Source organism: Sinocyclocheilus grahami, unplaced genomic scaffold, assembly GCF_001515645.1.
Source record: "Sinocyclocheilus grahami isolate Dianchi unplaced genomic scaffold, SAMN03320097.WGS_v1.1 scaffold776.1, whole genome shotgun sequence".
Taxonomy (NCBI): Eukaryota; Metazoa; Chordata; class Actinopteri; order Cypriniformes; family Cyprinidae; genus Sinocyclocheilus; species Sinocyclocheilus grahami.
Window position 1 is genome coordinate 536,253 of NW_015505955.1, and position 13,144 is coordinate 549,396.

Here is a 13,144-nt window from a genome sequence, read left to right on the forward strand (position 1 = left end):
GTTAATTATTCATATTTCCCCATGAGCTAAATTCGCTACAATATGCAAGTGCTATGACAAGTCTCGGTTAGCTTAACGCAGTACACGTAGCAAGGTTTATATATATATATATATACAGTGGGTACGGAAAGTATTCAGACCCCCTTACATTTTTCACTCTTTGTTATATTGCAGCCAGTTGCTAAAATCATTTAAGTTAATTTTTTTTCATATTAATGTACACACAGCACCCCATATTGACAGAAAAACACAGAATTGTTGACATTTTTGCAGATTTATTAAAAAAGAAAAACTGAAATATCACATGGTCCTAAGTATTCAGACCCTTTGCTCAGTATTTAGTAGAAGCACCCTTTTGATCTAATACAGCCATGAGTCTTTTTGGGAAAGATGCAACAAGTTTTTCACACCTGGATTTGGGGATCCTCTGCCATTCCTCCTTGCAGATCCTCTCCAGTTCTGTCAGGTTGGATGGTAAACGTTGGTGGACAGCCATTTTCAGGTCTCTCCAGAGATGCTCAATTGGGTTTAAGTCAGGGCTCTGGCTGGGCCATTCAAGAACAGTCACAGAGTTGTTGTGAAGCCACGCCTTCTTTATTTTAGCTGTGTGCTTAGGGTCATTGTCTTGTTGGAAGGTAAACCTTCGGCCCAGTCTGAGGTCCTGAGCACTCTGGAGAAGGTTTTCATCCAGGATATCCCTGTACTTGGCCGCATTCATCTTTCCCTCAATTGCAACCAGTCGTCCTGTCCCTGCAGCTGAAAAACACCCCCACAGCATAATGCTGCCACCACCATGCTTCACTGTTGGGACTGTATCGGACAGGTGATGAGCAGTGCCTGGTTTCCTCCACACATACCGCTTAGAATTAAGGCCAAAAAGTTCTATCTTGGTCTCATCAGACCAGAGAATCTTATTCAGGTGTTTTTTAGCAAACTCCATGCAGGCTTTCATGTGTCTTGCACTGAGGAGAGGCTTCCGTCAGGCCACTCTGCCATAAAGCCCCAACTGGTGGAGGGCTGCAGGGATGGTTGACTTCTACAACTTTCTCCCATCTCCCGACTGCATCTCTGGAGCTCAGCCACAATGATCTTTGGGTTCTTCTTTACCTCTCTCACCAAGGCTCTTCTCCCCCGATAGCTCAGTTTGGCCAGACGGCCAGCTCTAGGAAGGGTTCTGGTCATCCCAAACGTCTTCCATTTAAGGAATGGAGGCCACTGTGCTCTTGGGAACCTTAAGTGCAGCAGAAATTTTTTTGTAACCTTGGCCAGATCTGTGCCTTGCCACAATTCTGTCTCTGAGCTCTTCAGGCAGTTCCTTTGACCTCATAATTCTCATTTGCTCTGACATGCACTGTGAGCTGTAAGGTCTTATATAGACAGGTGTGTGGCTTTCCAAGTCCAATCAGTATAATCAAACACAGCTAGACTCAAATGAAGGTGTAGAACCATCTCAAGGATGATCAGAAGAAATGGACAGCACCGGAGTTAAATATATGAGTGTCACAGCAAAGGGTCTGAATACTTAGGACCACGTGATATTTCAGTTTTTCTTTTTTAATAAATCTGCAAAAATGTCAACAATTCTGTGTTTTTCTGTCAATATGGGGTGCTGTGTGTACATTAATGAGGAAAAAAAATTAACTTAAATGATTTTAGCAAATGGCTACAATATAACAAAGAGTGAAAAATTTAAGGGGGTCTGAAATATATATATATATATACACACACACACACATATATATAAATATATATATATAAAACGAAAACAAGCAGTTAGAAAACAAATAGAGAGTGCAAGTGTTAGAGGGTCAAGTCAACAAATAGATCAAATAGAATTAGAATAGAGAGTGCTAGAGTTAGAGGGTCAAATAAGGATGGAAGAGATGTGCTTTTAGCCGATTCTTGAAGATGGCGAAGGACTCAGCGGCTCAGAAGTCCGTGAAAGTGATTTTGTGCCTCTTTAGGATGATTTCTTTCATTAACTAAATATGACCTTTTTGTTCATTTAAAAACATTAAATTACTCCTAACTAAAGCTAAAATAAAAATGTTACATTTAAACTTTTTTTAAAAATCTGAAACTAATAAAAATGACAAAAGTGCATAACAAAATTATTAAAACATATGAAACCTGAAAATATTCAAATAAAAGCTAAATTCAAAATATTTATAAAAATTGTATATAAATACTGTAAGGATTTAAATAATACCAAAATAACACTGCTCTGTACGTATTAGTGTACTTGCACTATAACATGAACATTGTAATGCAGATGTGACCGGATGTTGCTCGGCTCATTTACAAGAGGCTCAGCGCGCTCCACTCGTGTCCTTTACCCTGCGCACTCCTGTACAATGCTAATGCTCTGATGTAATTAACCTGGAGTTAATTCCCATCTCTCCTGCAGGAATCTCCTGGAATACCTGCCAGACTGGGTGTGTGACAGCAGGAAGATTGAGGTGCTGGATGTCTCCCATAATCTGCTGTCTGAGCTCCCGGCCAGGTGTGTGTGTGTGTGTGTGTGTGTGTGTGTGTGTTCTGATATATACAGTATATGGTTTTTGAGGACACAAATGTGTATACTGACGTACTACGACGTAAACATGGTTTGTGAGGACACTTCCTGTGTCCCTGTAAACCAAAAAGGTTCAAATAAACATGCTAAATGGTGTTTTGTGAAATGAAAAAAATTGCCAGTAGTTTTCTGTGAGGGGTAGGTTTAGGTGTAGGGTGATAGAAAATACAGTTTGTATAGTATAAAAACCATTACGCCTATGGAGAGTCCCCGTAAACCACAAATGCAAGTGTGTGTGTGTGTGTTTAGACTGTCATGAAGTGCATTTGCATCTTCCCCAGTTTCCATCAAAAAAACTGTTCCCCCATTCCAGAATCTTAATGTCAGCATTTTGTACTTATTTATTCAACAAAAATTGCCCATTTGATTTGAATGATGTGGGTTAAAGCGACTGTCTGGCCAGACGGTGGATCTGAATAGAAACGGGCCGGCGTTCATCAGCAGACGCTTGATGAGGCCACTCTGAAAGCAAAGCAAAGTGATGTAAACGCCAAGCAGATGAAAGCACCATTTCCAGCTAATTCCACATTAACATTCAGTCATTTGCATCTGAAAGAGCTAAAAGCCGTGCACAAATGAGATAATATGCGGCTTGAAGTTTGTGTCCCATTTGAGAGTGCTGTGAGTGCTGCATGAAAATGCTGTGTTGCTGTTTTGAAGGAATGGTTCACCAAAAAAGAGAATTCTGGCTTTATTTACTCAGCCTCATGTCATTCCAAACCCATAATGCAATTTTCCATGAGAAGAGTTTTTTAATTTTTATTAAAGAGACTTCATGCAGCTCTTGTGCATGCAGCTACATTATTCACCATGTCTGTCAAGCTCCAAAAAGACAACAAAAACAAACAAAACGATGAAAATGGAAAGGTGTTATTCACTGAAAATCTTCATTTGCAGCTCTCACGTGCCATTCTTCGTAGGATAGTCAGTCTAGTGTGCTTGCTTTTGGTTACAACACATTCAAGAACCAGTGCAGATTGTTTCTTTTCCCCCCAAAAAATGAATGTGTAAATATGTTAGATTATATTAAATGATATTTTACTTATAAATATTTTATTATATTTTTATTAAAATATATAATATTTTAGTATTATATATTGTTATAATATTTTATTCTTTTATTATAAATAAAAAGGTGTAAATAATATTTTTAATTATATTTCAGTGAAATGCCACTTAAATTTGTGTCGTTTCCTCGCACAAAACTATTGTTTGGCTTCAGTAGACTTGAACTATTATTAGTATAATTAAATTATTATAGTTTTATTATATTATAATTAAATAATTTTTCTTAAATACTCATTTTTGTTTGACAGTAAAATATTAAAATAGTAATGAAAATGAAAACTTATTTACTGAAGATCTTCAGTTGCAGCCATAAATAGAAATATTGTAATTTACAGTTGTACTGTAAAATTTAATTATATTATTTTTCTTAAATACAGATTTTTTTGTTTTACAGTGAATAATTACAATAATAATGATTATTTACTGAAACTCTTCAGTTGAAGCTTAAATTTAGTTTAATATTTTAATTTAGTATTAATAATAATTTTTATTATATGTTACTAATTATTATTTTTATTATAGTCATATTGATATATAATCACAACAGTTTTGCAACCCTACAAACAATCACAACAAACCTGGAGCTTGCATTTTCTTTTTTCGTTAGTTAGTTATTTTTAACTATTTTATTTTAAATCGCAATTGCAATTTTTATCGGATTTTTAAAAAATCATATTTCCACAGAAAAAACATAGCAGATGGGTTTTTATTGACATGAGATTGAGTGAATAATGTTATGTAAACCCTGTAAAGGTGTCTAGTAGGGATGTAACGATATTATCAATATCGCCATATTGCGATAGCAAAACTGTCTCGATATTATCGCGGTCGCCTGACGATATGAAACGATAGGTCTTCCGGTCAAAAAAAAAATTTGAGTTTTTAAAATATATTTGTTTTAAGCCATTATGCTTTGACACAGTATCTGTCAAACGAACTAAAACCGAAAGCATGACTTCATCCCGTCATCAAGTCTATTTTTACTGCGTGTTTTAAAGCAAAGCGCACACATTATTCATGCGATCAGCTCGTGATCCGGTGTTTTCTACGCCTCAGTTCACAGTGAATGAATGCAGTGAACTCGTTTATTGCACGTGCGCTGAGTTTAGCGCACGTTTGGGAACGCAATGGCCAGCAGTTCTGCTTTATTTTCGCAGCAGATGATTACAGCATTTCACTAGATTTGTAGTGAGAGCAGTGTTGCCAACTGCTTTCAATTGAAAGTAGCTAAAACTGGTAGCTAAATGTCACTAGATGACATCACAATGGCAAATTCATTGATCTATATAAAGATGAACGTAGATCAGTGGGCAAGATGAGAACTTGGATAAGGTTTGTCCAAGCAGTTGCTACCCTGATAGCACACACACATCTCGGAGACGTCTATTTGATGTCTGCATTTACATCTGCAAGACGTATTTTTTAGAGTGTTTGCTCATCTGCAATACGTCTATAGGACATTTCCTTTTAGATGTCAAATAGACGTCTATTAGATGTCTTTAAGATGTTTATGATTTAGAATGTATGTAAAACTGACATCTGAAAGACGTCTGTTAGATGTTTGTCCACAGCAGATGCTTTCCAGATCAAGAGATCTTTAACAGACATCTTGCAGACGTACATGTGCTATCTGGGATATTTGTCCCTAAACTTTTGAGGAAAGTCTCAAAAGGGGAGGGGAAGTCACTAAATCTAGCTACAAAGTAGCTAAATTGGCAACACTGAGTGAGAGGCGTTTTTGTATTTTCACTGAAGCTGGAGTTTCCCTTCAAAATAAAAGCTCTACTGCCGTTTCCGTCAAAATAAAAGCTTAAAAGTGCATTATAAATTGCTGACAGCTAGCGGTTTCAAATGCAGTCCAAATTCAAAATATCTCTTTCAGGTGTAGAAATTAGGGAAGAAGTATTGTAATTTCCCTACTGTAGTGTAAAGCAAAAATATTACACCATTGAAATATTAATTTTTACTTATTTTACAGCAATTGTTTTACAATAAATTACTATTACAGTCATTGTTGTTGTTATTATTATTATTATTATTATATTCAAATTTGTTTGGCTTCCTAAAACACTAGTGTGAATGTAATTTAGACTGAGATAGTATATCACAAATAGAAAGAGGGTTAAGTCCCCTTTAAAGTTCAGGTACAAGTCAATTCACTGACTTTTTTCTGACTTAAGGTTTCTTAGTTAAGAACATGGGTTAGAACTCATAATTTTGAACTCTCAAAGTGCATTAGATGGAATAATTTAACTCTAAAATGTACAAAACTTAATTTGTCTTTTTAAATATCGCAATAAATATCGGATCGTAGACTTCATATCGCAATATTATCGTATCGTGAGATTTTGATATCGTTACATCCCTAGTGTCTAGGCACTGATGGTTTCAAGACTGAATTTCAAAAACTTAGTTTTTTTTCTTATGAAGTCTCTTTCTTTCTCTGTCCCTTTCAGACTTCTTAGCAGTCTGAGTCTGCGTAAACTGCTGGCTGGTAACAACAGGCTTGAGAGACTGGCTGACCTGCTCGACCACATCCCACTGGAAACACTCGACCTGCAGCACAACAAGTTACGGGAACTGCCAGAGAGCTTCTTCTACAAAGCCTTAAAGTAGGTCACTCCCTCCTTCTGCCCTCTTCTCGGTTGATCTTACTCTCCGGGCTGTGCTTTCTTTCTTTTTTCTCGTTCTCTCTCCATTTTCCTTGTGTTTTTCCTCTCGATTTTCTGCGTGTGACTGGTGCAGTGCAAGCTGCAGCTGCGTCTCTCTGCTCTGTGGACCTTTAGCTCTGCTGCTTGAGCTCTTCATCAGACCTCCTAGCCTTTTACAGGAACTTAGCAAACCAAAGTTTAATATTTGGCTTTAACTAAACCAAAAATGAAGAGGATTTGGCATTTTCAATTAATGTAGCCCTGTTACTTTCTTATTTTTATTAGGCCTATTATTATTATGAAGTTACTTTTATTATTAAATTAAAATTACAATTAATTTGCCCCGCAATATTACCGCATAACTGACGTGCTGCGAGGGTAACAAAAGATAAGGCTATTTGCTCCTCAATTAAAATGTTTTAAAAAAAGGTCTTTTAAAACAGGTCTATTATACAATTAATTATAGGCCTATAATTAAAATATTAACACGGCAGTCATCAATAAAAATCAATGAAATAAAAATCTTTATGTAGCCTATTTTAAGCGCCGACTTTCAAAAACTACCTGTTTAACACCAAATATGTTTCTTCTCTTTTTTTTTTTACTATGTATGGGCCACAAGAGAAATATAAAGGGAATAAATTTAAACCGTTAGCTATATACCGTTATCGGCATATGTTGAAGTAGATTGGTCTCTGAGAGAATATGCGGCGTCAGATGCCGAAAGCTCCGTCATTACTCAGTCTTTCTGCTTTTACTTTCACTTTCTAGTGATATCCATTGGCTCACCTTCATGGTTTAAAACATAAGTATTTCCAACATTGCGACGAAAGCAATTATCCAACCTAATAATCAAAATGACAAAAACACACAACAAAATGACTAAAACTTTAAGTTTTAACTTGACGAACGTTCTAAGCCCTGCCCCCTCCTTAGTTACTGTTGCTCCTTCGGACAAACAAACAAAGCTGCTCACTCTCTTACAATGACAGCAGTCAGTGTGAAAACCTTGTCCCACAATGTTTTTGAACAATTATGGACACAGAAGGGCCACCATTCAAGTGTGAATTAAATATTCCATGGAAGGATATATAAAATATTTTAAAATAAATACGGTGGGTAACTCGAAGCGAGGGTTTACAGATCACAGTGCAAGCGGGAGAAGCCTCATATTACGGTCGTCATGATCGCAGATGACAACATGCAGGATCAACACTGTTCATGTATCTCAGGGTACGATTAAATTAATGTACATTTAACCAGTTTAATATGGAGAGGCACTGAAATGTAGACCTTCATTTATGTGTTTTTGACTTACACTGTACATGATGTGAGAACAGTTTGCTATTTAGGTTTGTACGTTAGCATGGACTCAATTAAGTGTTAGCGTTAGTTCTGGCAAGTCACGTGAGTCAAGCTTGCATCAGCTGATTCTCAGCTGATCACATCTACCTATAGGAATACGACACCTATCGCGGCATTCCTATATAAGCTCTATTCAGTATTATTCAGCAGCTTTTCAGCTTGCTCTGGAGCAAATTACCCTCCTCCATCCCCAGCTCCTCCTTTCGCCACAGTCAGGACTTGGCTTTCTGATATTCCTTGCTAATCAGACTCCTTTATCTTGAATAAAGTGTTACACTTAAATGTCATTAAGTACATTAATGATATCTGCCTTGTTCTGTTCTGTTAACCCTGGGGGGGTTATTATTGCTGCTCTCCCTGCTCATTCATGACAGGCTGCATGGATGGGCAGGGAGGTTTTTGCCCAGAACAGAACCATACCGCCAAACCAAACTTTATGCTAAGTATCTATCATTTTGACGATAGTGGTCCTGACAGAACTAACTTTAACGTTAGCTAGTTTTAGCCAGAGATACCTTTGCTGAAACGCAAGATGACATTAACGTTCTGCTTGAGCAGATGAAAATTGTAATTTAATGAGAGTATGACAACAAGAAAATGAACGTTTTTGTCTTCATTGGGATTGGGGTTGAATGCTTAGGGACATTTGGCTCTGTTCGGGTTTAGGAAATGTGATCAAATAAATTCTATTGCCCATCCTCTCAGGATACATGGAACCAGTGTCACACATACCACAAGCACATCGTTTTACCATTTTTGTAGCATAAACACCATCAAACCGATGCGAGCTTCAGATCTTCCAATGTTTTTCTATGGCACTGAAAACTAAAGATGTCCGAGTTCCGCTCCCTGTGCAACTGATACTCGACTGCCATTGGCTCATCTCAAGTACAAAAACCGGACAAATGCCTTGAAATATATCATCTGATTGATTTCCTGAGGTGTGGTAACCGTAGTATAAGTGGAATAATTGACTTCGGTCCATTGAATTCTCAGAAAATATATTTTTTATTATTTTCTAAGAATTCAACGGACCGAAGTCAATTATTCCTTATATATAATTGGATCTTAATAATACTAAAATATCTAAATAAATATATTTCACTGTAAAAATGTGCATGAGCGTGTTTAATTATTGTATCAGCTGCTTGCACAAATGACATGACACTAAAATTGTTCATATTTTAATTTTTGATTGAATTTTTATACACATTTTTTAAATATACAGTATGTAAAAAAAAATTGTATAAATATGTTTTAAATCTTTATAAAAATATAAACAGCTGAACAACTGTCAGGCTACTGGGAAATGTAGTTTTAGTTAGTTGTTGCTTGCAGTTAGTTACTTACTCCACAACACTGGATCCACAGCAGCACAGAGGAAGTGACATGCTTCTCCAGAGCCTCTCATGGATGTGTACAGGAGGATACGGCTCAGTGAGGCACAGTAATATGAGCCCGCAGCTCTTCCATTTCCTGTGGCTTAATTTACTTGTCATCCATTAAGCATCTCTAATGCTGAAAGATGTGCTGCAGCTCTGAGGCTTTGGTTGTATCCGAGATGATTCTGGCTTTATTAACATGCTTTTTTAATTTTATTTAAACAGCATTACTTGTACTGTGTGTAAACTTACCAACTTGTCTTCCCTGTTCTTCTCGTCTACTAGTTTAAAGTATTTGAATGTGTCTGCCAATGCGCTGGAGACGATCCCGCCGAGCAGCCAATCGGAGGAGAGCCTCAGCACCCTGCAGGAGCTCTATCTCACAGGAAACAACCTGAATGAGAACTGCGCTGCTCTACTGGTGGGGCATCAGAACCTGCGGGTCTTGCATATGGCTTATAACCAACTGCAGTCCTTCCCTGCTAGGTACAGGACCTTGAACTAGTGTGCTTCCATCGAAAGGATGGGAGGAGCCTATTATTCAAATGACATGTGACCCTGGAGCACAAAAGCAGTCTTAAGTCGCTGGGGTATATTTGTAGCAATAGCCAACAATACATTGTATCGGTCAAAATTATAAATTTTTCTTTAATGCCAAAAATCATTATGATATTATGTAAAGATCATGTTCCATGAAGATATTTTGTAGATTTCCTACCATACATATATCAAAACTTAATTTTTGATTAGTAACATGCATTGCTAAGGGCTTCAATTGACCCTTATGACTGGTTTTATGGTCCAGGGTCCCATATACCAAAAAGATCAGAGATTATATCAGTGTATATGACCATGAATTGTGCTATTGTTCCTTTCTAAATGAGCTCCCTTGTTATGTTTTCAGCAAGCTCAGTAAACTGGAGGTCCTGGAGGAACTGAATCTGAGTGGGAACAAGCTGAAAACGATCCCCTCCACCGTGTCCAGCTGCAAGAGACTGCACACACTCATCGCCCACTCCAACCATATCAGCGTGTTCCCAGAGGTCCTCAGCCTGCCTGAGATCAAGGTCTGTGACGCATCATGACAGGACATGTCAAACACTGCCCATATATATTGGAAGGGTCTTTAGGGTCACCCAGAGAGTCATCAAGTGGCAGTGATGAATATCTAAAAATTTTATATATGAATGGATAGCAGTTGCAGTAATTAAAGTTACAAAAAAAAAAAAAAACATAGACATGTTTTGAATAAAACATTCTAATCAGCATTTTAGAATGCTTTCTGAAAGACTGGAGTAGTGGATGGAAAATTCTGTATTTTTAATCAAATAAATGCAGTCTTGGTGAGCATAAGAGACTTAAAAAAAAACATGAAATCCCAATTATTCCAAACTTTTGACCAGTAATGTATACATTCTAAATCTAAACAGAAATGGTGAGAACATGCAAATTAGTGACACTTCATTCAAATTGAAACCTAAATTTCTCTCAATTGCGTGTTTAACTTCAATTTAGATGTAACATTTAAAGTTGTTTAAACACATTGTTTAAAAGTTTTTTTCTTAATTTTTTTATTGTGTATATATTATAATATTTATAATATCTAAAAAACAAAATAAAAAAGCTTGTTTAGTTAAGTCTGGCAAAACTGAATAGTTTTTGTCCCCCTCTAAAAAATATATATATATATTGGTTTTATTTCAGTTATTTCACATTATTTTACAATGCATATTTTTTGTTTTAATATATTATATATTTTATATTCTACGTTATTTTAAATGTACAAGTTTATTTAGTTATGTCTGGCAGAACTGGATTGTTTTTGTCCCCAGATCCAACAGATGTTTGTTATACACTTAATTTTATTTTACATTTGATTTCACACTTTTTCACATGATTTTTCATACTCTTTTTACTTTATTTTGTTTGCTTTATTTACTGTATTTTACATTTTTACAGTCTGCCAATATTGAACGATTTTTCTCCCAAAATCCAACAGAATTGCGCTGTTGCTTGTTACACACTTCATTTTATGACCATTTTTATTTTACATAATTGATTGACTTTATTTGACATTTTACAAGCTTATTTAGTAAACTCTGGCGAAATTGAATCACTTTTGTCCTCAAATCCAACAAAATTGTGCTGTTGTTTATTACAGTTTATTTTCATGAAGTATGTTGTATTTCTTCTGCTCTTTGTGTAGCTAGTAGATGTGAGCTGTAATGAGCAGACAGAAATCCTGTTGCCGGACTCTCTGCCTTCAACCCTACAAGAGCTGGATCTGACCAGCAACAGCAGCCTCATGTTAGAGCACAAAACACTCAACCTCTTCAGGTGAGACGCTACAAACAGCAGTCCTCCGTGTGGGACACATAGCACACTATGCAGCTGATGAATATTAATACGTTCTGATACTCTCACAGACCCGGGTGGTTAATTGCTTTTTGTCTTTATCTCTGTGTCCTCCTCGCTTCCAGTCACATCAGTACTTTGAAGCTGGACCAGAAGCCAGCCGTGACCGCAGGAGACGCACAGGGCACGTCCACCCTGTGGGATCATGGTTACGCTGAGATGTGTGGGCAAAGAAACAAGTGAGCAAAATCTGAGGACATGAGATTCATAGATCAGGAAAAGATTAGTGTGTTTGTCAGTGTTGGTTGAAGAAAGTCCCAATCAAAAAAAAATCTAGTTGTTTTCCAGATTACCACCCCCAACCTATAATTCTCTATTATATATTGAGGATATATTAAAGGGGTCATATGATGCTATTTTAAGTAAAGATCATTATTTTGTGTATTTGGTGTAACAGAGTATGTTGACATGCTTTAATGTTCAAAAAACACATTATTTTTCAAATACTGTACATTATTGTAGGTCCTATATGCCCCGCCTCTCTCAAACACGTCGTTTTCAACAAAGCCCCCTCCTTTGACAAGCGCAGTCTGCTCTGATTGGCCAGCTGACCCAGTGCATTGTGATTGGCCGAACACCACAAGTCGGAAATGTAACGCCCCTTACCATAATCGCGAGCTTCAAGCTTTCAAAGTAAATATCAAGACCGTTAATAATGTGGTTAGTTTTACCATCAGTTCAAGCCCGAAAGGGCAACAGAGTCGCGTGACAGACACAGTGATGATGCAGTACACAAGCCGCGGTTAAGACAGCTGACGTGCTATGATTTCTGACAGGAGTTCACTCTCCTGTGATGTGACCCTGTTCCCCTCTCACACACACACACACACACACACACACACACAAAACGCGTTACTCTGCACTGCGCAAAAATCCGCATTTGAACAATCAATAGCAAATACTTAAACTAATAACAAAACAACATTTTTTTTAGAAATAGCCTTTGTGCACAGCCAGCCTTGTACTCTTCTAGGTTAAAAAAACTGTCGTCCATGAAATGCGTTGCACAAATTCGAACATCTGGGTTGTGCTGTTCTGTTGTAAATAAATCTTAACCAATGATTCCTAATTGCATCTACTTCCGGAAGACCAAATAAAGTGCTTTTGCTTTCGCACTGAAACACACAGCGTCTCCCTGACATGCTGCATCAACACTACTGCTGTTCCTGAAACCACGTCTTCTTTCTTTGCGTGAACATTTGGGCGCATTATGCTAATATTTCCACATAGTGAGGTAGATATGTGGGGGAGTGTTAGAACGAGCCGTTTTAGGTAGGTGTGGTTGACTCTTAACTTTGATAAATAATATCTCTTTGGATTTGAGACTTTAGTCTTTGCAACTTTACAGATCTTCTTTATGCACCAAGAGCTTGTAACACTCCAAAGAGAAAGGAAAAATTGAAATCGCATTATATGACCCCTTTAAAGAAAAAGCAATCAACTGCTAGCAGAAATGACCAGTTTCAATCAATTTAAATTCAATTTTTCAACGCGGTAAAAATCTATTTCTGATTAACCCATCCCTAAACATCACATTTTTAATTGGGTTGGTTGTTTTTCATGTCATTCGGACAGACTCTTCCTGTCCAAGTGGCCGATTCTTGGCCAGAGTGAATCAGGGCCAGATTCATGAAACATTTGCAAGAATAACATTTTTCTTAAAGGGTTAGTTCACCCCCCCCCCCCCC

The 13,144-nt window shown here is 37.1% G+C and overlaps 1 protein-coding gene across 1 annotated transcript in view; it reads left to right on the forward strand.

The window, feature by feature from the left end:
• LOC107561505 (PH domain leucine-rich repeat-containing protein phosphatase 2-like) overlaps nt 1-13,144 on the forward strand; it is a 47,552-nt gene that overhangs the window by 27,825 nt on the left and 6,583 nt on the right. The window contains exons 9-14 of the mRNA XM_016245958.1: nt 2,408-2,503; nt 6,100-6,255; nt 9,327-9,527; nt 9,946-10,108; nt 11,248-11,378; nt 11,522-11,635. Of these exons, the coding sequence (XP_016101444.1) occupies nt 2,408-2,503; nt 6,100-6,255; nt 9,327-9,527; nt 9,946-10,108; nt 11,248-11,378; nt 11,522-11,635 (861 nt within the window). The remainder of the gene's footprint in view (nt 1-2,407; nt 2,504-6,099; nt 6,256-9,326; nt 9,528-9,945; nt 10,109-11,247; nt 11,379-11,521; nt 11,636-13,144) is intronic.